At 51.7% G+C, this 25,303-nt stretch overlaps 1 protein-coding gene across 1 annotated transcript in view; it reads right to left on the bottom strand.

Moving 5' to 3' along the window:
• The window catches only part of LOC129711044 (unconventional myosin-IXb-like), a 124,091-nt gene that overhangs the window by 74,574 nt on the left and 24,214 nt on the right, over window positions 1-25,303 (bottom strand). The window contains 2 exon segments of the mRNA XM_055658394.1: window positions 2,378-2,472; window positions 22,470-23,369. Of these exon segments, the coding sequence (XP_055514369.1) occupies window positions 2,378-2,472; window positions 22,470-23,306 (932 nt within the window). The 5' untranslated portion in view covers window positions 23,307-23,369.

Below are 25,303 nucleotides of genomic sequence, written 5' to 3'. Positions count from 1 at the left end.
TGGAGAGGGGAGGTGGGAGGAGAGATGGGGGAGAGAGGTGGGGAGAGGTGGGGGGGAGGGGTGGAGAGAGAGGTGGGGGGGGTGGGTGGGAGGAGGGATGGGAGAGAGGTGGGGGAGAGAGATGGGGGAGAGAGGGGGGGGGGAGAGATGGGTGAGAGAGGTGGGGAGGGAGAGAGGTGGGGGAGAGAGAGATGGGGAGAGAGAGAGGTGGGGGGAGAGAGATGGGGGAGAGAGGGGGGGGGAGAGAAGATGGGGGGAGAGATGGGGGGGAGAGAGAGGTGGGGGAGAGAGGGGTGGGGGAGAGAGAGAGGTGGGGGAGAGAGGTGGGAGAGAGGGGTGGGAGAGAGGTGGGGGGGGAGAGAGAGGTGGGAGAGATGGGGGGGAAGAGATGGGGGGGAGAGGTGGGAGAGAGAGGTGGGGGAGAGGTGGGGGAGAGGGGTGGGAGAGAGGTGGGGGAGGAGAGGTGGGAGAGAGAGGTGGGAGAGAGAGGTGGGAGAGAGAGGGGGGAAGAGAGGTGGGGGAGAGATGGGGAGAGAGTTGAAGGAACAGCACAGGAAGGGCAAAGGCAACATGAGTAAAATTACAATAATGCTGGGCGGCACGGTGTCGCAGTGGTATTGTCGCTGCCTCACAGCGCCAGAGACCCGGGTTCAATCCTGACCACGTCTGTACCTGTCTGTACGGAGTTTGTACGTTCTCCCTGTGGGTTTTCTCCGGGTGCTCCGGTTTCCTCCCACACTACAAGGACGTGCAGGTTTGTAGGCTAATTGGCTTCGGTGAAAATAGTAAATTGTCCCCTAGTGTGTGTAGGATAGTGCTGGTGTACTGGGTTGGCTGGTCGGCGCGGACTGGGGTTTGGTTCAAGGGCCTGTTTCCGCCCTCTATCTCTAAAGTAAACTAAACAGATGTGAAAGTGCGAGAGTCTGTTCACACGCCCAGGCGTAAAGTGAGCCTCGGGCTGACTGTGTAAACAGAAACCTGCCTGACATCAGAGCAACAGGGCCGGAGGGCCTGAGCTACAGGGAGAGGTTGGGCAGGCTGGGACTCTACTCCTTGGAGCACAGGAGGACGATGGATCATCTTATAGAGGTGTGCAAAATCACGAGAGGAATAGATCGGGTAGACGCACCGAGTCTCTTGCCCAGAGTAAGGGGAATTGAGAACCAGAGGACATGGGTTTATGGGGAGCGGAAAAAGATTGAATAGGAATCTGAGCGGTAACTTTTTTCGCACAAAGGGTGGTGGGTGTATGGAATCAGCTGCCGGAGGAGGTAGTTGAGGCTGGGACTGTCACAATGTTTAAGAAACATTTGGACAGGATTATAGGGATATGGGGCAAATGTGGGCAGGTGGGACGAGTGTAGCAGGGACATGTTGGTTGGCATGGGAAAGTTGCACCGAAGGGCCTGTTTCCATGCCGTATCACTCTATAACATTCAATTCAGTGTTGCGGGGCAAAGGATGATTGTGGAGAGAGGAGAGAGGCAGGTGGGATTAGTGTAGATGGGGGTATGCTGGTCAGTGTGGACAAGTTGGGCCGAAGGGCCTGTTTCCATGCCGTATCACTCTATAACATTCAATTCAGTGCAATGTGTGTTGGAGAGAATGGGAACATGAGGGGGGGGGGGGGGGCGGTGGAGGGGGGGGTGGGGGGGGTGGTGGGAGGGGTGAGAACCTGCAGGCAGCGTTGCGGAGCAAAGGATGGTTGTGGAGAGAGGAGAGAGGCAGGTGGGACTAGTGTAGATGGGGTATGCTGGTCAGTGTGGACAAGTTGGGCCGAAGGGCCTGTTTCCACACTCTATGACTCAACTAGGCCGAGCAAGCAGAACCGCAAGGCAAGGGAAATGAAGCAAAGGGAAGTTCGAGGCAGTGGGAGGAGAATGAGGGTGGAGAGAGAAGATTTGGTTGTGAGGTTGAAACTTTCCTGGGAAGTGAATCTTCCGTGAAGGGGCTTTCCATCTGGCCGTGGTCCTGCCAATGGCCATCTCTCAATAACACGGCGAGGCGGCAGATTTGCTGCCTCACAGCGCTAGAGACCTGGGTTCAATCCCGACCACAGGTGCTGTCTGTACAGAGTTTGTACATTCTCCCTGTGACCACATGGGTTTTCTCCAGGTGCTCTGGTTTCCTCCCACACTACAAAGACGTGCAGGATTGAGGTTAATTTGTTTGGTATAAATGTAAATTGTCCCTAGTGTGTGGGATACAATACACAATATGTGCAGGAGCAGGCCATTCGGCCCTTTGAGCCAGCACTGCCATTCAATGTGATCATGGCCAGTGTATGGGTGATCGCTGGTCGGCATGGACTCGATGGGCCGAAGGGCCTGCGGTCCGCTCTGTATCTCTAAACTGACCCACTGAAGGTCGCACTTACCCTCGGACAAGTCCGTTTTCCAAGTAGCTGACTTGGATGAACTTGCCGAACCTGCTGGAGTTGTTGTTGTGAGCGGTCTTTGCATTTCCAAACGCCTGTCAAAACAAAGCAGAGGAGTGATCACAATCACACTAGTACTTTATTGGCCAAGAATGATTTGCGACATACGAGGAATTTCATTCGCCACGTCAGTCATACAAATAAAAAGCAACGGAACAGACAAAATACATTTTAACATAAACATCCACCACAGTGACTCCTCCACATTCCTCACTGTGATGGAAGGATAAAAAAAAAAAAGGGCCCTCCGTTGACGGAACGATCTTGACTCCCGTAGCCGGGGGCGTTTTGTATGCTGTTTCCCCGAGAATGCCAGCTCTCGGTGTAAAGTCCGCAGGCCGCAGATGGAGCGATCCCAGGCAAGGGACCGACTCCAACGTTAGGTTCACGCCCCAGGGTGGGGCTCAAAGTCAGTCCAAGAAGGCCTCCAGCTCCATCGATGGTAGGCCGCAGAGCAACCGGAGATACGATCCGGAAAACAATTCCCAGTCTGTCTGAAGGAGGGCCTTGACCCGAAAGGTCGCCTATTCTTTCTCTCTATACACGCTGTCTCACCCGCTGAGTTTCTCCAGCATTTTCGTCTACCTTCCATTGTTCCAGCATCTGCAGTTCTTTCTTAAACAGTAGTTTAGCATTGCTGGTAATGGTGGGACAATTCAATTGCCTGATAACAGCTGGGAAGAAACGGTGTCTGAATCTGGAGGTGTGCGTTTTCACACTTCGATTCCTTTCCCCTGATGGGAGAGTGGATGTATGCTACATTATAGATAATATTATATACAATATATGTTTCCATGACCAGCAAGGAGCGCTGTTTGAGTGAGTGATATCCCATCAGCGGAAAGACTATACATGATTACAATCAAGCCGCCCACAGTGTAAGTAAGTAGGTTTATTGACCACGCATTCACATACAAGGAATTTGTCTTGGTGCTCTGCCCACAAGTAACAACATGACATACAGTGACGAATGATTCAGAAAACACGAAATATTAATAATAAAACATTAATGATCAAACACCATTGATCAAGCATGTGAACCAACAAAATACCAGATCAAAGGGAGGCTACAGATTTTTGGCTGTTGCGTAGAGCAACTACTCGTGGATAAAAGCTGTTTTTATGTCTGGCTGTGGCAGCTTTGATACAGGATAAGGTACAGATACAGGATAAAGGAATATAATGTTTATTTCATGATACGGTCTGATTAAAGATATTCCGAGCTGTCTCCAATGAGGTAGATGGTAGTTCAGGACCGCTCTCTAGTTGGTGGTAGGATTCAGTTGCCTGATAACAGCCGGGAAGAAACAGTCCCTGAATCTGGTAGTGTGCATTTTCACACTTTTGCTGGATGGGGAGGGGGGGGGGGGGAGGAGAGGTAGTGACAAGTGTGAGATTGGTCCTTGATTGTTCTGCTGGCCTTGCCGAGGCAGCGTGAAGTGTCGATGGAGTCCATGGAAAGGGGGTCGGTTTGCGCGATGGACTGGGCCGCGGGATTCGAGGACCGGAACCCGTGGATATCAGTGGCGGTAAATTAAACCGCTCCCTGCCGCATCCAGATTGTCCACGTGGACAACACAAGGGCGTCTGGAGCAGGAGCCGTGATGGACAAGGTCCACGGAGCTGGGTTATAACACATCGAACAACACCCATGACTGGCCCCACAAGATGGGGGTGATCTCAGATCAAGTGTGAGTTTAATGTGAACACTCCACCATTTGCACAATTGTCCTCACTTCTCTATTTGTGTCCTTGCTTACGTCTCCTCTCAGCTCCTGCCTCCTCACCCACACCTCGTTGAGGCCAAACCTGGAGAGCAGGAAAGGCTGGAGGAACGGACCAGGAATCAGCAGCTGAGATGCCGGGATGGCGGGAACAAGTCCCTAGTTGACCATGAGACTTTGGTGCTGCTGCATTTGTAGTATTACGTGGAGTTCTGCCCCCGTTACAGGGAGGATGTGGAGGTTTTGGAGAGGGTGCGGAAGAGGTTTACCAGAACGATTAGGAAGGAACTGCAGACGCTGGTTTGCACCAAATGCTGGAGTAACTCAGGCACCATCTCAACCCGAAACATCACCTATTCCTTTTTACCAAAACATCCCAAAATCATGCAGGTTTGTGGGTTAGAATTGGCCTTCTAGTAAATGGCCCCCTAGTGTGCAGAGCTAGTGCGGACCGGTGATCAATGGTGATGGTGTCCCTACTGTACGTTTCAATGGGTCAAGGGGATATGTATTGGGTGCAGAGATTAGAAATAAGAGAGGGGGCCAGAGCAGGCAGCAAGAGCAAGAGAGAATGCAAAGATGCAGCAGAAGAGGGTGGCGTGGTGGCGCAGCGGGTAGAGCTGCTGCCTCCCAGCGCCAGAGACCCGGGTTCGATCCTGACTACATGTTCTGGCGGTACGGAGTTTATATGTTCTCCCCGTCACCTGCGTGGGTTTCCTCCGGGTGCTCCGGCCTCTGCCCACACTCCAAAGACGTGCAGGTTTGTAGGTTCATTGGATTTTGTAAATCGCCCCCCGGTGTACAGGACTGGCTACGGTGTGAGCGCTAGTCGGCACGGACTCCGTGGGCCAAAGAGCCTGTTTCCACGCTGTATCTCTAAATCCTAAGATCCAAAAAGTGGTCTCACCAATTGCCCCTAGTGTGTTGTGTATGGTACGGGGTGAGCATTTAATTTAGTTTAGAGATACAGCGCGGAAACAGGCCCTTCGGCCCACTAAGTCCGCGCCGTACAGCGATCCCCGCGCATTAACACCCACTAGGGACAATTTTGACATTTACCCAGCCAGTTAACCTACAAACCTGTAGGTCTTGGGAGTGTGGGAGGAAACCGAAGATCTCGGAGAAAACCCACGCAGGTCGCAGGGAGAACGTACAAACTCCGTACAGACAGCACCCGTAGTTGGAATTGAACCCGGGTCTCCGGCGCTGCAGGCAGTGACTCAACCGCGTTTGTCAGCATGGGCTCGATGGGCCGAACGGCCTGTTTCCACGCTGCGCCACTAATCTAAACTCAGAATGGGCACTTCCCTGAGACAGTGACTGCTCCGTCATCCTCTCTAATCAGTCAAGCTCCGTGCAACAACAAAAAAAATCACCCTTCAATTATTCTTCCAATCCCTTTCGAAAGTTCCCCGTTGAATCTGCTTCCAGGTAGCGAGCTGCAGATCACAACATGCTATTAAAAGGAACTTCCTTAAAGTTTATAGACAGGCAGGGCAAATAAAGGGCAACACAGCAAAGTGTAATCTTGTCCAAGTCTGACGCAAAGTCACACACTTGATGAATCACTTTCAAAGAACAGTCACCGTGGAAACGAAGGCAACATGATGAGTGAGATCCCACTCATAGTCGGAGCCTGAGAATTAAAGTCAAGTCAAGTCTAGTTTATTCTACACATACACATACGAGATGTGCAGTAAAATGAAATGAATGCTCGCGGACTTGGTGCAAAAAGACAAACAAACTACAAACAGAATGGAACAGAATCACAGAGGGTGGTATTTGATGGGAAGATGTGGCGAGTGGTGGGGTCACGTTGGAGGTGGCGGAAATGGCGGAGGATTATGTGTTGTATTTGCCGGCTGGTGGGGTGAAAGGTGTGAAAGGTAAGGACTAGGGGGAATCTTACGTTACGTCCAACCTCATCTACTGCATCCGCTGCTCTAGATGTCAGCTGATCTACATCGGGGAGACTAAGCGGAGTTTGGGCGATCGTTTCGCCGAACACCTCCGCTCAGTCCGCAAGAACCTACCTGAACTCCCGGTGGCTCAGCACTTCAACCCCCCCTCCCATTCCCAATCCGACCTCTCTGTCCTGGGTCTCCTCCATTGCCAGAGTGAGCAACACCGGAAATTGGAGGAACAGCACCTCATATTCCGCCTGGGTTGCTTGTGTCTGGATGGCATGAACGTTGAATTCTCCCAGTTTTGCTAGCCCTTGCTGTCTCCTCCCCTTCCTTAACCCTCGCGCTGTCTCCTCCCATCCCCCCGCCCTCGGGCTCCTCCTCCTCCCTTTTTCTTTCCTTCTCCCCCCCCCCCCCCCCCCCCACCCCCCATCAGTCTGAAGAAGGGTTTGGGCCCGAAACGTCGCCTATTTCCTTCGCTCCATAGATGCTGCTGCACCCGCTGAGTTTCTCCAGCATTTTTGTATACTTTTGAACAGAATCACATATTCTTTTACATGTTACATATTGTGGGAGGAAGGAAAAAGGGGAAAAAAACAATAAAAACAGCAATTTAAAAAAACAGTCGAATGCCCATGGTTCTTCCTAATGGTGTAGGACGTTCCTTTAGGAAGGAGATGAGGAGGGATTTCTTTGGGCTGTGGATTTTTTTGCTGCAGAGGGCCGTGGAGGCCAAGTCAATGGATATATTTTTAAGGCAGAGACAGATGCACACAGGCCCAGTAAATTCTCACAAACGTCATTAATATTCTTAGATCAGACACTCCCTCCTCTCCCCTCTCTCCCACCAGGCAAGTGTGAAAACGCACACCTCCAGATTCAGGGACAGTTGCTTCCCAGCTGTGATCAAAGATCCTATAGTGGAGCAAGATAGACCACTCTTGCTAAATGCAATGGGGCTGACGTGTAGTACGCAACGGAACGGAACGTGGGCCTTGTTTTCATCCATTTCAGTAACCGGACCCGACCCGACCCGCAGTGTAATCAACGTTGCGGGGGAACAGTTTGTGTTAATAAATTATCATTCTGAAAATGAGGAGAAGATTTTTCCCAAATAACTTTTATTTTAACGAGGATGTTTCCGCAACCGGTATCCGTCTCCGCACTAGTATCTTCGCTCCGCTGTGACGGGGTCTTTGGTGCGGAGACGGAAGCCGGTTACGGGAATGGGGCCGAAAATTGCCCATGACCGCAATGTGTCTTTTTCGTCGGGTGGGCTATCTTGCTCGCTATAGGGTCTTTAGCGGTGACCATGCAACTGAACCATCCTACCAACAACTAGAGGACGGTCCTGAGCTACTATCTACCCCATTGTGTAGACCCTCGGAATATCTGTGATCGGACTTTACCTTGCACCCATGGTATTCCCTTTATCGCGTATCTGTACACTGTGGACGGCTCGATTGTAATCATGTATCGTCTTTCCACTGACTGGATAGCACGCAACACAGCTTTTCACTGTACCTCGGTACACGGGACAATAAACTCAATTCAACTAAACGTTGCAAACCACAGTATTTTCTCTCAGCAACAACGGGCCGGTGGAGGTTGCGACTCAGCCGGGCACACGGTGCCTCTCACACTGTGGGGCGCACAGTGGCGCAGAGATAGAGTTGCTGCCAGAGACCCGGATTCGATCCTGCCACCAGTTGCTGTCTATACGGAGTTTGCACGTTCTCCCCGTGACCTGCGTGGGCTTGCTACGAGATCTTTGGTTTCCTCCCACACACCAAAGACGTACAGGTTTGTAGGTTGATTGACATTAATGTAAAGTGTGTGTGTCTGTGTCTGTCTGTCTGTCTGTGTGTGTGTGTGTCTGTGTGAGTGTGTCTGTGTGAGTGTGTCTGGGTGTATGCATGTCTGTGTGTGTCTGTGTGTGTGTCTGTGCGTGTGTGTCTGTGTGTGTGTCTGTGTGTGTGTGTGTGTGTATGCATGTCTGTGTGTGTCTGTGTGTGTGTCTGTGTGTGTGTGTGTGTGTGTGTGTGTGTGTGTGTGTCTGTGTGTGTGTCTGTGTGTGTGTGTGTGTGTGTGTGTCTGTGTGTGTGTATGTGTGTGTCTGTGTGTGTGTGTGTGGGTGTGTGTGTGTCTGTGTGAGTGTGTGTGTGTGTGTGTGTATGTGTGTGTCTGTGTGTGTGTCTGTGTGTGTGTGTGTGTGTGTGTGTGTGTGTGTGTGTGTGTGTGTGTGTCTGTGTGTGTGTCTGCGTCTGTGTGTGTGTGTGTGTGTGCGTGTCTGTGTATGTGTGTGTGTGTGTGTGTGTGTGTGTGTGTGTGTGTGTGTGTGTGTGTGTGTGTGTGTGTGTGTGTGTGTGTGTGTGTGTGTGTGTGTGTGTGCGTGTGTGTGTGTGTGTGCGTCTGTGTGTGTGTGTGTGTGTGTGTGTGTGTGTGTGTGCGTGTGTGTGTGTGTGGTGTGTGTGTGTGTGTGTCTGTGTGTGTGTGCGTGCGTGTGTGTGCTGTGTGTGTGTGTCTGTGTGTGCGCGTGCGGTATAGTGTTAGTGCATGCGGGTCAGCTTGGATTCGATGGGCCAAAGGGCCTGTTTCTGCGCTCTGTCTCCAAAACCAGAACCTTAGAACCTTAGAACACTTTTAAATTTAGATACCATTTAAATCATTATGCACCCTCGGTAATAACAGTCCCGCTCAAAATAGCCTGAGACCAAGTAAAATTAGACACATGTGTGGATTAAATCATAGGCTGCACACAAGGGGGGAGGGGTGGGGGGGGTCACACACAAGGAACAAGGAAGTGCCCTAGGTCCCAGCTAACACGCCTTGTGCAACATAGGTGTACAAACAGCGGGCAGGATTCAGAGAGAGCAGGGAGAGAGATCTTGCAGGCGGCACCCCTCCCCCACCCTGCACCATTCACCCGATTACTCAGCACAGGAAATTGAGACACTTGGAAACGAGTTGCAGAGTTAGAAGGGTTTCGGTTTTCTGCTTCCTCAGCCTGATTACACATCCCCAAAACCCATCCCGCATCTAATTATCCTGCCATCAAATTCAGCTGGGGTTTTAATCCTCAATCCCCAGAGGTGCCAGTGCAGGGGTAACTGAGCTAATGGCCTTTAAGCCGTTGAGCCTGGCTGCGATCCATCCCTGCCAAGAGAACCACAGACAGGAAGCTGGCCACCGACCAGCCGGCGTCTTGATCAGCTAGCGATTGCCACAGTTTAGTCGAGTTCAGTTCAGTTTGTTGTCACGTGCGCTGAGGTACGGCGAAAAGCTTCTCGTTGCGCGCTCACCACTCAGCTGAAAGGCAGGACACGATTCCAATCGAGCCAAAGTTAGACACAAAAGTCTGTGGGATTCTCTGCCTCAGAGGGCGGTGGAGGCGGGTTCTCTGGATGCTTTCACGAGAGAGCTAGATAGGGCTCTTAAAAATAGCGGAGTCAGGGGATATGGGGAGAAGGCAGGAACTGATTGGGGATGATCAGCCATGATCACATTGAATGGCGGTGCTGGCACGAAGGGCCAAATGGCCTACTCCTGCACCTATTGTCTATAAAATGCGGGAGTAACTCAGCGGGTAAGGCAGCAGCTCTGGATAGAGGAATGGGCGACCCTTCTTCAGACAGTCTGAGGGTCGGGAATCTGTAGAATTCGTTGCCACAGACAGATGTGGAGGACAAGGGATTGGGTATTTTTAAGGGGGAAATTGACCGCGTGGAAACAGGCCCTTCGGCCCAGCGAGTCATCCCGTCCACTAGCACTACCCTACACACTGGGGACAATTTACAATTTTTACCATTAACCATACAAACCTGCACGTCTTTGGAGTGTGGGAGGAAGCAGGAGCACCCAGAGAAAACCCACGCGGTCACGGGGAGAAGGCACAAAGCCGGTACAGACAGCGCCCGTAGTCAGAATCACACCCGGGTCTCTGGCGCTGTAAGACTGCACCACCCCGTTCGGAAGGGTGTCAAGGGAAATGGGGAGAGGGCTCGAGAATGGGGTTGAGAGGGAACAATAGATCGACCCAGATTGAATGGCGGAGTAGACTTGATGGGCCGAATGACCCAACTCTTCGCCTGTGACATGAACTGATGAAATGCCTGGCTGGGAGAGAGAGCACAGTTTGTGGTCATCAGCTCAGCAGCAGCACTGGGAGAAAACAAAGTCCTTCCACATATTACGGGTAGAGTTGCTGCCTTACAGCACAGAATCAGGTTCGATCCCAACTACGGGTGCTTGCCCATGGGCTTTCTCCGAAATCTAGATTTCATAAAAACATAGAAAATAGGTGCAGGAGGAGGCCATTCGGCCCTTCGAGCCAGCACTACCATTCAATGTGATCATGGCTGATCGTCCACTATCAATAACCCGTGCCTGCCTTCTCCCCATATCCCTTGACTCCACTAGCCCCTAGAGCTCTATCTAACTCTCTCTTAAATCCATCCAGTGACTTGGCCTCCACTGCCCTCTGTGGCAGGGAATTCCACAAATTTCCTCCCACACTCCAAAGACATGCAGGTTTGTAGGTTAATTGGCTAGATATAAGTGTGAAAATTGTCCCTAGTGTGTATAGGATAGTGTTAATACGCGGGGATTACTTGTGGACGCAGACTCGGTGGGCCGAAGGGCCTGTTTCCGCGCTGTATCCCGGAACCTAAACATATCGCACACAGGGGTTGGATGCTGTATGTCTGTTTACAAAGCGGCTGGGCTGCTGACTGGATGGAGACTGTGTCTGTTCAGTTTCTGTATCATTGGCAGCGGCGTCACAGAGTCAGGACCTGTCTGTGTGTGCGCGCTCGCTCACACACACACGGGGTATAGTGTCATAGAGTGATACAGTATAGAAACAGGCCCTTCGGCCCAACTTGCCCATACCGGCCAACATGTCCCAGCTACACTAGTCCCATCTGCCTGCATTTGGTCCGCAACCCTCCAAACTCGTCCTATCCATGTATCTGTCTCTTAAACATTGGGTAACCCCAGCCTCAACTACCTCCTCTGGCAGCTTGAACCATACACCCACCAACCATGTCCTGTGGTCCTCGATTCCCCCCACTCTGGGCAAGAGACTACCCCTGGTCTATTCCTCTCATGATCCTGTACACCTCTCTAAGATCTCAGCTGCCTCCCTGCAGCCCAGTCCCTGCTAAATGATTTGGATTTGTTTCCGAAACAGTTTCCTAAAGCTTCCACCCCAGCAGATTCTGGAGAAGTTGACTCAGTGGCTCAGTACAAACTAGAAGCAGAATCGAGACACCACGTTCCGATCTCTCAACCAACTCTGGACATCAACTGTATCTGGGTCGGTCGGATTCAGTCACACAGCTCAAAAATAAATGTCAGTAACCCCAGTGGGAATCCAGTGATTTTTTTCCCCCCCTGCAAATCCCAGATTAGAGTTTGGGCCCGGGGGGAGTGGGAGAGGCAGAACGAGACAAGCAGGGGGGGGGGGCTGCTGCAGGCAGGAAGAGAAAGGACTTGCATTTTGCACAAGTCCTCTCATGTCCTTTCTGGCCGATGAGCGATCGTTTTGAAGTGCCGTGACTGATGTAATGCAAGAAATGCAGAAGCCTAAATCTGTAATTAGCCGCTGCGGCTGGTGATGCGGCAGCTAGTTTGAGTCACATCAAAGTACACAAAGATACCATGGTGGGGGAAACAGTCTGGAGAAGACTCCCCCGACCCAAAACATCACCCTTCCCTTTTCCCCCAGTGTAGCTGCCTGAACCCGCTGAGTAACTCCAGTTCACAACAAGCTCTGAAGTTTATAGGAGCAAAAATCAGGCCATTCGGCCCATCAATTCTACTCCGCTATTCAATCATGGCTGATCTATCTTTCCTTCTCAACCCCATTCTTCTGCCTTCTCCCCATAACCCCCGACACCCGTACTAATCAAGAATCTGTCAGTCTCCACTAACTTGGCCTCCACAGTCCTCTGTGGCAATGAGTTCCACAGATTCACCACCCTCTGACTAACTATGTCTATCTTTGTTAAAACAGGTTACTCAGCTCCTTAAGCCTGTTCAGAATCATAGCTAGTCCGATATTCCTCAAGTTAATATGGGCGGCACGCTGGCGCTGAGGTAGAACTGCTGCCTCACAGCGCCAGGGACCCGGGTTCAATCCCGACTGTCTGTACGGAGTTTGCACGCTCTCCTCGTCACCTGCGCAGGTTTCCTCCTGCATTCCAAAGCCGTACAGGTTTGTATGTTAATTGACTCATTATAAAATTGTCCCTAGTGTGTGTAGGGGAGGTGTTGATGTGCGGGTCTCGCTGGTCGTAGACCCGAAGGGCCAAAGGGCCGAGGACCTGATTTGATTCGATTCCAACTTTATTGTCAATGCACAAATACGACTACAGGTACAACGAAACGTAGTTTAGCGTCTGGTCATAGTGCAAGATAGTAGAAATAAAAATACTGGTTAAACAATATGTGTAATGTGGATGAATTAAACTGGTACAGAGGCAAATAAATGTATCCAGATGGGAGAGTACAAATGATAGCTAGCGTCAGGACTGTGAGTTCAGCACAGGTGTTATTGAAAAAGCTGTTCCTATATCTCTCGTTTCAGTCTGAAGAAGGGTCTCGACCCAAAACGTCACCCGTTCCTTCTCGCCAGAGATGCTGCCTGTCCCGCTGAGTTGCTCCAGCTTTTTGTGTCTATCTTCGGGCCGAAGGGCCTGTTTCCGTGCCGTGTCCCTGAACTAAACCATGCCGAAAACTCCCAACTGATTGACCGAGCTTCTCTAATCATATCTCTGCCTCCTCACGCCTCTCAGCAGCACATTCTCTGCCTCAGGGGGCGGTGGAGGCCGGTTCTCTGGATACTTTCAACGGAGAGCTAGATAGGGCTCTTATAGATAGCGGAGTCAGGGGATACGGGGAGAAGGCAGGAACGGGGTACTGATTGGGGATGATCAGCCATGAAGACATTGAATGGCAGTGCTGGCTAGAAGGGCTGAATGGCCTCTACTCCTGCACCAATTATCTATTGTCTATTCCAGCCACCCACCACCTTGTGTAAAAAAGAAAACTTGCCCTTTAAACTTCCCCATTCCCACCTTGAAAACTGATATCTCCATCCTGGGAAAAATACTCTGGCTGTCTACTATATCTGCGCCTCTCAGAATGTGATACACGTCTATTTGCCCCCCTCGTCGCTGGGCTGTCGTTACACTTCCCTTTTATACTCCAGAGCCACACAAGAGCGGCCAGATCATCAGTTTCAGTAATGTTTAGCTTAGGGCAGAGATACAGCAGAGAAACAGGCCCTTCGGCCCATCAACTCTACGCCAACCATTCATCACCCTTCCAATGTTATCCCACTTTCTCGCACGATACAATAAATACAATAGAACTTTATTTATACCGGGAGGGTAATTGATTGTCCAATCCCTGCACACACTGGGAGGGGGGGGTGGGGGGGGGGGGGGGTCATTTACAGAGGCTAAATACACAGAGGCCGAAGGGCTTGCTTCCGTGATGTATCTCTAAAGCAGATACCCAAGGGGACGGGTGTGGTGGAGGGGAGGGTAATGTTGCCTAACGTCACTAACTGTGAAGCTGAACGACACATCATTGGATTTCTTGCCAATATGTAGCAGCACAATTGTACCACAGGCAACGTCAGCGCTGGGGAATGTGTGAGCCTGGGGTTGTGCCGGCAGCAGCTTCCTGCTGAGCAATGCCCACAGGGATAGATGGCCAGGGGTTTACACGGCACCGTCCTAACCATCCTCAAAAGGTCCCAACGCCTGCCTTCCGCAGTAGTGCTGCAGGCTGGGCAGTGACCTGTGTAGACAGGGTCATGATGGTAACTACACAATCTACACGGGTGAGAGGGGGAGAGGGGGAGAGAGGAGGGAGAGAGGGAGAGAGAGAGAGGAGAGAGAGAGAGAGAGAGAGAGAGAGGGAGGGGGGGAGGGGGGAGAGGGGGGGGGGGAGGGCAGGGGTGTGGGAGGGGGAGGGGGAGGGGGGGAGAGGGGGAGAGCGGGGGGGAGGGGGAGAGGGAGAGAGAGAGATAGGGATAGAGGGGGAGAGGGGAGGAGAGAGAGAGAGAGGGGGAGTGAGGGAGAGAGAGAGAGAGAGGGAGAGAAGGAGAGAAGGAGAGAAGGAGAGAAGGAGAGAAGGAGAGAAGGAGAGAAGGAGAGAAGGAGAGAAGGAGAGAAGGAGAGAAGGAGAGAAGGAGAGAAGGAGAGAAGGAGAGAAGGAGAGAAGGAGAGAAGGGGGAGAAGGAGGGGAAGGAGAGAAGGAGGAGAGAGGAAGAGGGAGGAGAGGAGGGAGAGAGTGAGAGAGGAAGACAGTGAGGGGGGGGGAGAGGGGATTGATGCACTCTGCCCCCCCCCCTCCCCCTCCCCCACCCCTACCCCTCCCCCTGCCCCACCCCCACACTATCTGCCCCTCCCCCTCCCCCTCCCCCACTGCATTGAAGGACACAAGGAAGTGCAGACACTGGTTTACAAACAAATATAAGAGTTTCACGAGGTTATTGTCAGGTGTGTCGAGGTACAGTGAAAAGCTTGTGTTGCGTGCGATCCAGTCACACGATTACAATCGAGCCATTAAGTTGCTGCCCCATGAGGTGAGTGCAGGGGGCCAGTATATGGAGCGAGTGGCAGCAGAGGAAGGAACTACTTTTGTTTCCGTCACTGCTGGGCGGGCGGGCGGTCGGTGCGAGAGGTCCCTCACGACTGCAAAACCACCAACCACATCTTCTCCATTTCCGACACGGTGGAGGAGGATCAGAGAGAAGCAACTCTGTCCCAGAATAAACAAAGCCAGCGACCATGGCTACAAAATCACGAGAGGAATAGATCGGGTAGATGCACAGATCGGGTCTGTTGCCCAGAGTAGGGGAATCGAGGACCAGAGGACACAGGTTCAAGGTGAAGGGGAAAAGATTTAATAGGAATCTGAGGGGAAACATTTTCACACAAAGGGTGGTGGGTGCATGGAACAAGCTGCCAGAGGAGGTAGTTGAGGCTGGGACTATCCCAACTTTTAAGAAACAATTTGACAGGTACATGGATAGGACAGGTTTGGACCAAGCGCAGGCAGGTGGGACTAGTGTAGCTGGGGCATGTTGGGCTGAAGGGCCTGTTTCCACACTGTATCACTCTATGACTATGACTCTAACACACTGCCAGATGTTGAAGGCCGCAGAAGTTGCTTAAAATGAGAGAATCCAATGTTCGTGCCGCTGGGTTGGGGGCGACCCAAGTGAAACATGAAGTGCCGTTCCTCGAATTGTTTGCGTGGGCCTCCCTCTAGCAGTGGAGGAGGCCCAGGGCAGTGTGGGGACGGGAAGGGGAGTTTAGTTTAGTTGAGAGATACAGCGCGTTAACAGGCCCTTCGGCCCATCGAGTCTGCGCCGACCAGCGATCCCTGCACACACACACACACACTAAGGGACAATTTTACATTTTATACATTTATACCAAGCCAATTGGCCCGCACGCCTTTAGAGCGTGGAACGAAACGGGATATCCCTCAGAAAGCCCACGCGGTCACGGGGAGAACATAAAACTCAGCACAGACAGCGCCCGTAGTCAGGATTGAACGGGGGGTTACACAAAAAAGCTGGGAGAGAAACTCAGCGGGTGCAGCAGCATCTATGGAGCGAAGGAAATAGGCAACGTTTCGGGCCGAAAACCCTTCTTCAGACTGATCGGGGGCGGGGGTGGGTGGGGACAAGAAAGGGAAAAGGAGGAGTAGCCAGAAGGCTGGGGGGTGGGGGAGGAGACAGCAGGGGGTTGAGGAAGGGGAGGAGACAGCAAGGACTAACAAAATTGGGAGAATTCGATGTTCATGCCCGGGGGTCTCTGGCGCTGTAAGGCAGCAACTCTACCGCTGCGCCAGTGTGTTTTAATACATCTTAAGGTAGATACATCTCTGGGGGGAGGCTTGGAGTGAAGGACGGGGGGGGGGGGGGGGGGGGGGGGTAGGAGAGAGGAACGGACATCATGCGGGGTGAAGCGGTGGCTGACAGGACACGAGTGGACCCCCCCCCCCCCCCCCCCTCCCCGTCCCCACGGCTTCACGTCACACCTGGCCTCCCCACATCACCGCATGGAATGGTCTGTGACTCTTCCTCAGTCTGCATCCTCGTGACCCTGGTTAATAACACAAGGGCCGGGAGGAATCTTTTTGTTTTAAAGTGTGGGAAGGAACTGCAGATGCTGGTTTAAACGGAAAACAGACACAAGAGGCTGGAGTATCTCAGCGGGTCAGGCAGCATCTCTGGAGAGAAAGGAATAGGTGACGTTTTGGGTTGAGACCCTTCTTCAGACTGAGGGGTCAGGGGATACTGACTGTCATCTATCTCTATCTCTCGTTTCCCTGCCTGAAGGGGGGGGGGGTCTTGACCCGAAACGTCACCCATTCATTTACTCCAGAGATGCTGCCTGACCTGCTGCGTTACCCCAGCTCTTTGTGTCATTTCTCGTTACAAGGAGGAGGAGGAGGAGGAGGACTGTCTAAACTGTGTTGCCTTCAACCACAGTGAACAATGTTGGTCACTGCACCTTATGGTACATGTGACAAATGCATTTGATCCTTGAACTTCTACCTGCCCTGCCCTCCCCTCTCCCCCCCTCCCCCCCATTCCTCCGCTCTCACAGTTCCACAGTTCTCCACACAGTTTCCTTCTTGAGATCCCACCCTCCCAGGCCAACTAATGGGCCCACCAAGCACCCACCCTGCTCGAGGTCATTTGTAGCCAGCTCTGCTCAGTCCTGGTCTCTTCTCACCTCCAGTTCTTCACACCCCCACCCCACGCCCAACACCCCACCCCAATATCTTCAGGCTGAAGAAGGGTCCCCGACCCAAAACCTCACCCATCCTCTTTCTCCAGAGATGCCGCCTGTCCCGCTGAGTTACTCCAGCACTTTGAGTCCATCTCCGAATTGACAACCTTAGAAACATCGAAAATAGGCGCAGGAGGAGGCCATTCGGCCTGTCAAGCCAACACCGCCCACCATTCATTGTGATCATGGCTGATCGTCCCCAATCAATAACCCGTGCCTGCCTTCTCCCCAGAACCTTTATCACAGGGCACCTCAAGGCTGGGTGCTCAGTCCCATGCACTACTCCTATCCACTCTACCCCAGTATACGTGACAATGAACTAAACACAACCCTTGCTGTCTCCTCCCCTTCCTTAACCCTCTAGCTGTCTCCTCCCATCCGCCCGCCCTCGGGCTCCTCCTCCTCCCCTTTTCCTTCCTTCTCCCCCCGCCCCCCCACCCCCCCATCAGTCTGAAGAAGGGTTTCGGCCCGAAACGTCGCCTATTTCCTTCGCTCCATAGATGCTGCTGCACCCGCTGAGTTTCTCCAGCAATTTTGTGTACCTTCGATTTTCCAGCATCTGCAGTTCCTTCTTAAACACTATCCTTGACTGTGTAGCCAGACACAACTAAAAAGCCATCTTTAAATTTGTTGGCGACACCACAATTGTTGGATAACTAACATCCAGCAATGGTGGAGATTGATAATAGACACAAAATGATGAAGGAACTCAGCCGGTCGGGCAGCATCTCTGGAGAAAAGGAAACGGTGATGTTTCTGGTCTCAACCCGAAACGTCACCCGTTCTTATTCTCCAGAGATGCTGCCCGACCGGCTGAGTTACTCCAGCTTTTTGTGGCGATCTACGGTTTAAACCAGCACCTGCAGTTCCTTCCTCCACAGGGAGATTTGGTATCGTGATTGAGCAACAATCCAGCTCTCCCGATCAAGGAGATGACCGCCGACGTCCCATGTGAAAACCCAGGGATCCATGGCCTGTCTTCACCAACTGGCCTGCGGTGCAGAGGGGTTAACAGCTTCGGGTTCCTGGCCCGTGCATATCTCTGAAGATCTCCGCTTGACCCAGCTCATCGATGCAATCACAAAGAAAGCTTCAACAAAGCCTCTGACTTCCTCAAAAGATCGAGGAGATTCAGCATGTGGCCGAACGCCTGTATCAAACTCTTCTGTCGTGCAGCTAGAGAGTGTGTCGACTGGTGGCTTCACTGCCCGTTCTGAAACTCAAAAGCCGCATGGGGGAAGGAGGTTGCAGATAGCCAAGTGTTTTATTGTCATATGTTCCAAAACGGAACAAGGACATTCTTGATCAATTACATTCTTACTTGCAGCAACGTAGCATATATATGTACGCACACATATACATGCACACATACATGTACACACACATATACATGTACACACACACATATACATGTACACACACACATATACATGTACACATATACATGTACACACACACATATACATGTACACATACACATGTACACATCCATACATGTACACAAACATATACATGTACACATACACACGCACATATACATGTACATATACATGCACACATATACATGTACACATACATACACACATATACATGTACACATACATACACACATATATACATTTTATTGTTCCATTTCAGGACATATGACAAAAAAAATGTACTTTCTGCAGTATAAGAAAGTTTCACGTGTGTGTGCGTGCGTGTGTGTGCATATATATATATGTATATAATATGTATATACACACACACACACATATCTATCTAAAAAATAAATACATGAACTTTCTTTGCGATACATATTTCTATACAAGTCTCTATATTTCTCTATCTATTCACACACTTACGTACATACAAGTGGTTTGGAGCTTATTTGGATGTTATAGTCATGGAGTGATACAGTGTGGAAACAGGCCCTTCCACCCAGCTTGCCCACACCCTAATGCACCGGCCAACATGTCCCAGCTACACCAGTCCCACCTGACTGAGTTTGGCCCATATCTCTGAACAGGTTGTCCCTCAGATTCCCATTCAATCTTTTCCCCTTCACCTTTAACCAACGTCCTCTGGTCCTCGAATCACCTACCTGATTTATACACCTCTACAGTATAAGTTCCCCCCTCATCCTCCTGCGCTCCAGGTAATACAGTCCCAGCTTACTCAACTTCACGCTATAGCTCAGACCCTCTAGTCCTGGCAACATCCTTGTAAATCTTCTCTGTTCCCTGCCCGTGTTTAATAACCTGTTGTTTGTAGAGGCAGTGGTGGACACTGCCCGTTCCATCCCCGGTGTAGGCCTGTGTAGGAAGGAACTGCAGATGCTGGTTTAAATCGAAGGTAGGCACAGAATGCTGGAGTAACTCAACGGGCCGGGCAGCATCTCTGGAGAGAAGGAATGGGTGACGTTTCAGGTCGAGACCCTGCTTCAGACCCGGGGAAAAACCGCACGGTCACAGGGAGAACGTGCAAACTCCGCGCAGACAGCACCCGTAGACAGGACCGAACCCGGCGCTTGTGAGGCAGCAGCTCTACCGCTGCGCCACCGTGCCGCCCAACATTCGTTTTCTGGTGATGAAGTTTGTTCGAACGTTGTCACTCCCGACAGTTCCCCTGAAGATCTATCTAATCCCTGTGTCTAATGAGGCCGTGCCTTGCCAGCATTGCATTCCAGCCAAAGCTTGTTCTTGTCTCACATTTTTTAGACATGTCGTAGATCAGGAAGTGGAATCCAAGACGCTCCAGTCGTCTCGTGTAGACCACATCACACACACACACACACACACACACACACACACACACACACACACACACACACACACACACACACACACACACACTCTCCCAAACAACTCCTCCCCTCATACACACTCAGTAACTGAGCACGACTCACTGGCCCCGCTCCGACACGACTTTCTCCCAGCCCATTCCTTCCAACGCAAGCATTGCTGCAGCAGTCAGATGCAGAGTGATGTTGCAGAGAACCTCCTCGACTTAAAGAAGGGTGACTATGTTTGTAAGTTATAGGTGCAGAATTAGGCCATTCGGCCCATCGAGTCTACACTGCCATTCAATCGTTGCTGATCTCTGCCTTCTAATCCCATTATCCTGCCTTCTCCCCAAAACCCTCGACACCCATATAACCACATATAACCATATAACAATTACAGCACAGAAAACAGGCCATCTCGGCCCTTCTAGTCCGTGCCGAACACTTATTTTCCCCTAGTCCCATCTACGTGCAATCAGACCATATCCCTCCATTCCTTTCCCGTCCATATACCTATATGACCCGTTCGAATCAAAAGAAATTGCCTATCTTTCCCACTCAACCCCATTCTCCCGCCTTCTCCCCGTAACCCGACACCCGTACTAATCGAGAATCTGTCAATGGCGGCCTTAAAAACGCCCAATGACTTGGCCTCCACAGCCGCCTGTGGCAATGGATTCCACAGATTCACCGCCCTCGGACCGAAGAATTTCCTCCTCATCTCCTTTCTAAAGGTGCTCATTATCCACGGACACAGACGAACACAGCAGGAGCATGACCTAAAGTGCGTGGGCGACGTGACTGTGGCGGGGAACGCAGTCGGTACGTAGCAAGGACACATTGGAACAACCAGCACATCACCCCACATTGAGTATAGAAGTTGGGATGTAATGTTAAAACTGTACAAGGCATTGGTGAGGCTAATTCTGGAGTACGGTGTACAATTTTGGTCGCCTAATTATAGGAAGGATGTCAACAAAATAGAGCGAGTACAGAGGAGATTTACTAGAATGTTGCCTAGGTTTCAACAACTAAGTTACAGAGAAAGGTTGAACAAGTTAGGGCTTTATTCTTTGGAGCGCAGAAGGTTAAGGGGGGACTTGATAGAGGTCTTTAAAATGATGAGAGGGATAGACAGAGTTGACGTGGATAAGCTTTTCCCACTGAGAGTAGGGAAGATTCAAACAAGAGGACATGACTTGAGAATTAAGGGACAGAAGTTTAGGGGTAACATGAGGTGGAACTTCTTTACTCAGAGAGTGGTAGCTGTGTGGAATGAGCTTCCAGTGAAGGTGGTGGAGGCAGGTTCGATTTTATCATTTAAAAATAAATTGGATAGTTATATGGACGGGAAAGGAATGGAGGGTTATGGTCTGAGTGCAGGTATATGGGACTAGGGGAGAATACGTGTTCGGCACGGACTAGAAGGGTCGGGATGGCCTGTTTCTGTGCTGTAATTGTTATATGGTTATTGTATCTCTCTTGAGATCACACTTTCTCGAGCCAACCATGAGGCCTACCAGGGCACCACCCTGCCCGAGGTCATTTGTGGCTGGCCCACATTGGTCCAAGTCTTTCCTCACCTCCACCCTGCTCCCCCCCCCACCCTCACCCCCTACTTTCAATCTGAAGAAGGGCCCCAACACAAAATGCCACCCATCTATTTTCTCCAGTGATGATGCCTGACCTGCTGAGTTTGGCACTAGTCAGCATCTGCAGTTCATTGCTTCTACATAGTAAAGTTCTGTCAAGCCAGACATGTCAAACATCAAGGTGAGGGACATCGAATTCTCCACCTTGAGATAACATCAACTAAACAGCCGCCCCTCTCCCCTTTCTTCCCCTTCTCCCCCACAAACATCCCAACGCCTCTCTCCACACCACCACCCACCCCATCCTTGCATATATCTCTCCCCTCCCCTCCCACCTACAGTCCTTCCCCCATATACACAATTGCTACCAATCACAATTCGTGCCTCATCAATCCTCCAGCTTCACAATTCGCCGCTCTCTCATCCCCTTGTGTGTGTGTGTGTGTTCATCTCCGCTCTGTGTCCCACTCTACTCTGTGTCCCACACTACTCTGTGTCCCACACTACTCTGTGTCCCACACTGTGTCCCACTCTGTGTCCCACTCTGTGTCCCACTCTGTGTCCCACTCTACTCTGTGTCCCACACTACTCTGTGTCCCACACTGTGTCCCACTCTGTGTCCCACTCTACTCTGTGTCCCACACTACTCTGTGTCCCACACTGTGTCCCACTCTGTGTCCCACTCTGTGTCCCACTCTGTGTCCCACTCTGTGTCCCACCGCCTGCCCAACAAAAACACTCCTCTGGCTTAACCTTTTTTTTTAAAAACAAGTCACTGATCAGGAAGTGAGAGGCGATCTTATAGAGGTGTACAACATCATGAGAGTAACAGAGAGACGCACACACACACACAGTCTCTTGCCCAGAGTAGATGAATTTGTGTGTGTGTGTGTGCGCGCGCATGTGTGTGAATGTGTGTTTGCGCGCATGCATATATATATACACACACATCTCTCTCTCTTATGTATGTGTGTGTGCGCGTGTATGTATGTGCATGTATATATATATATACACACACACACACCTCTCTCTCTCTCTCTCATGTATGTGTGTGTGCATGTGCGTGTGTATATATATACACACACACGCGCACACACACACACACACAGAACTAACACATGTATCCAGACCACATACACAGTACTGAGCAGTTTTTGTGTAGTCAGGGTTTTACAGGGTACAATACATAGAGTTTGAACCAGGCCCAAGGCTGAGCGAGCCTTACCTCCAGCACAGGTCCCGCTCCCAGGATGGTCCTCTCGACCCCGCTAGCGTACCCCTTCTGGCTGAGGGCGGTGAGACAGTGGATGAGGAAGTTGGTGCTCTGGGTCTTGCCCGAGCCGCTCTCTCCGGAGATGACGATGCACTGGTTGAGCTGCTTGGCCAGCATGGTGTGGTAGGCCACGTCCGCAACGGCAAAGATATGGGGCTCCAACTTGCCCAGCTGGTGGTTCTCGTACATCTTGACGTACTTGGGGTTGTAGATGGGCAGGAACTTGAAGGGGTTGATGGCGATCAGGATGCTGCCGGCGTAGGTGTAGATCTTGCGCTTCAGGAAGCGGGTCTTGAAGGTCTGCAGGATGGTCTCCTGGGTGAGGCTGGGCAGCTTGCACAGGTCGTTGTAGAGGTAGGGTTCGGGGAGCAGGAACCCCCGCTCCACCAGGCTGTGCTTCTCCCTCTCCTTGGCCAGCAGCTGCAGGTTGATGTAGCGGATGGTCCCGTCGCTGTTCCTCTCCTGCAGGAGGAAGAAATAACCTTCGCTCTGGGCGTGGACCTCCTGCGCCCGCCTCGGCCACAGCAGCACCCGCTGGACGGGGAGGTCGTTGGCGTCCAGGATCCACTCCTCGCCCCCGGACTCCTTCACCTCTGCCAGCACGTAGCACTTGGACGTGTCCAGGCTCAGCCTCCCCACCACATCCCTGATCACCTCGCCCGCAGTCACGCCCTTGGGGGCCTGCAGGTGGCAGCACACAGAGTCCTCGCTGTAGAGGCTCGGGCAGATCTGAAGCGTGTAGACCTTGCCCTCCTGCTGGTCCAAGCCCGGTGGCACCTTCACACTCATGCTGCCTCACGGGGGGTCAGCCCTCACCATTCCACACCGGGCCCAGCCCACAACTCCATCAACCTAGATGGGAGGGGAGGCGATGGGGGGAGAGATGGGGGGAGATGGGAGGAGATGGGAGGAGATGGGAGAAGATATGAGAGGAGATGAAAGATGGGAGGAGATGAGATGAGATGGGAGGAGATGAGATGGGAGGAGATGGGGAGAGATGGAGATGAGATGGGAGGAGATGGGAGGAGATGAGAGGAGATGGGAGGAGATATGAGAGGAGATGAAAGATGGGAGGAGATGAGAGGAGATGAGATGAGATGAGATGGGAAAAGATGGGAGGAGATGAGATGGGAGGAGATGAGATGGGAGGAGATGAGATGGGAGGAGAAGACAGGAGAGGAGATGAAAGATGGGAGGAGATGAGATGGGAGGAGATGAGATGAGATGAGATGAGATGAGAAAAGATGGGAGGAGATGAGATGGGAGGAGATGAGATGGGAGGAGATGAGATGGGAGGAGATGAGATGGGAGGAGAGGAGATGGGAGGAGATGATGGGATGGGAGGAGATGAGATGGGAGGAGATGAGATGGGAGGAGATGAGATGGGAGGAGATGAGATGGGAGGAGATGAGATGGGAGGAGATGAGATGGGAGGAGATGAGATGGGATGAGATTAGATGGGATGAGATTAGATGGGAGGAGATGAGATTAGATGGGAGGAGAGAGGGGTGAATATGAGATGAGATGGGAGGAGATGAGATGAGATGGGAGGAGATGAGATGAGATGGGAGGAGATGAGATGGGAGGAGATGAGATGGGAGGAGATGAGATGAGAGGAGAGAGGGGTGAGTATGAGAGGAGGGAGGTGGAGATGGGTAGGGAGTGGAGGGAAAGGGAGAGAAGTAACAGGAGGGAGAGAAGGGAGGTAGAGAGGGAAGGGTGGGAGGGTGAGAGGGGTGGAAGAGGAGAGGAAAGTATGTTACTTCAATGCATTGTGTGTCTGAGATGACACAAATTCACATTCTCTTCCCACCTTTGCAAATCCCTTCAACACTAAAGCCAAAGAAGTGGAATCACAATTCAACACAGTGGTCTAAAGGTGTGGCAGCGGCAGACAGTGTAGATGGTCCTCCACCGTTTGGGCCTGTGAGCGGTGGCATTAGGGTTGGGGGAAAGGTAGCGGGAATCCTCTCTCTCTGCCTCCAAACCCAACTCGTACGTGGTAGGTCATTCGGCCCATCGTGTCTACTCCCAACATTCAATCATGGCTGACCTATCTTTCCCTCTCAGTCCCATTCTCCCCGTAACCCCCGACACCCATACCAACCAAGAATCTGTCAATCTCCGCCTTAGAAAATATCCATTGGCTTGGCCTCAACTCCCATCTGCGGCAATGAATTCCACTGATTCACCGCCCTAAAGAAATTCCTCCTCATCTCCATTCCACATGTACACCCTTTTATTATTCTGAGGTTGTGGCCTCTGGTCCCAGACTCTCCCACTAGTAGACACATCCTCCTGACTTCAGCTGGACTCCCTCAGGACAGTCCGTGGCTCGATGCCCAATGTGAGGGGGGGGGGGGGGGGGGGAATCCAGTACATACCCTGGACAACTCCGGGTATATTGTCCCCAGTGTGTGGGATAGTGCTAGTGTACAGGGTGATCGCTGGTCGGCACGGACTGGGTGGGCTGAAGGGCCCGTTTCCGTGTTGCATCTCCACATCTAAGCCTCCTGGAATTCCCCTCCAAGCCTTTCCAGACTGCACAGATTAGTCTTGTGCACTGCTGGTCCCTGCACATTCCCCTCCTCACCTCCGCTCAGTCCGTCTCAACCAGTACCTGATCTCCCGGTGGCCCAGCACTTCAACTCCCCCTCCCATTCCCAATCTGACCTTTCTGTCCTGGGTCTCCTCCATGGTCAGAGTGAGACCCAGCGCTAATTGGAGGAACAGCACCCCATATTTCGCTTGGGTAGTTTACACCCCAGCGGCATGAACATTGACTT

Source organism: Leucoraja erinacea, chromosome 29 (assembly GCF_028641065.1).
Source record: "Leucoraja erinacea ecotype New England chromosome 29, Leri_hhj_1, whole genome shotgun sequence".
Classification (NCBI taxonomy): Eukaryota; Metazoa; Chordata; class Chondrichthyes; order Rajiformes; family Rajidae; genus Leucoraja; species Leucoraja erinaceus.
The sequence above is the reverse complement of the archived record's forward strand: the minus strand, read 5'-3'. Positions and strand labels throughout refer to the sequence as shown.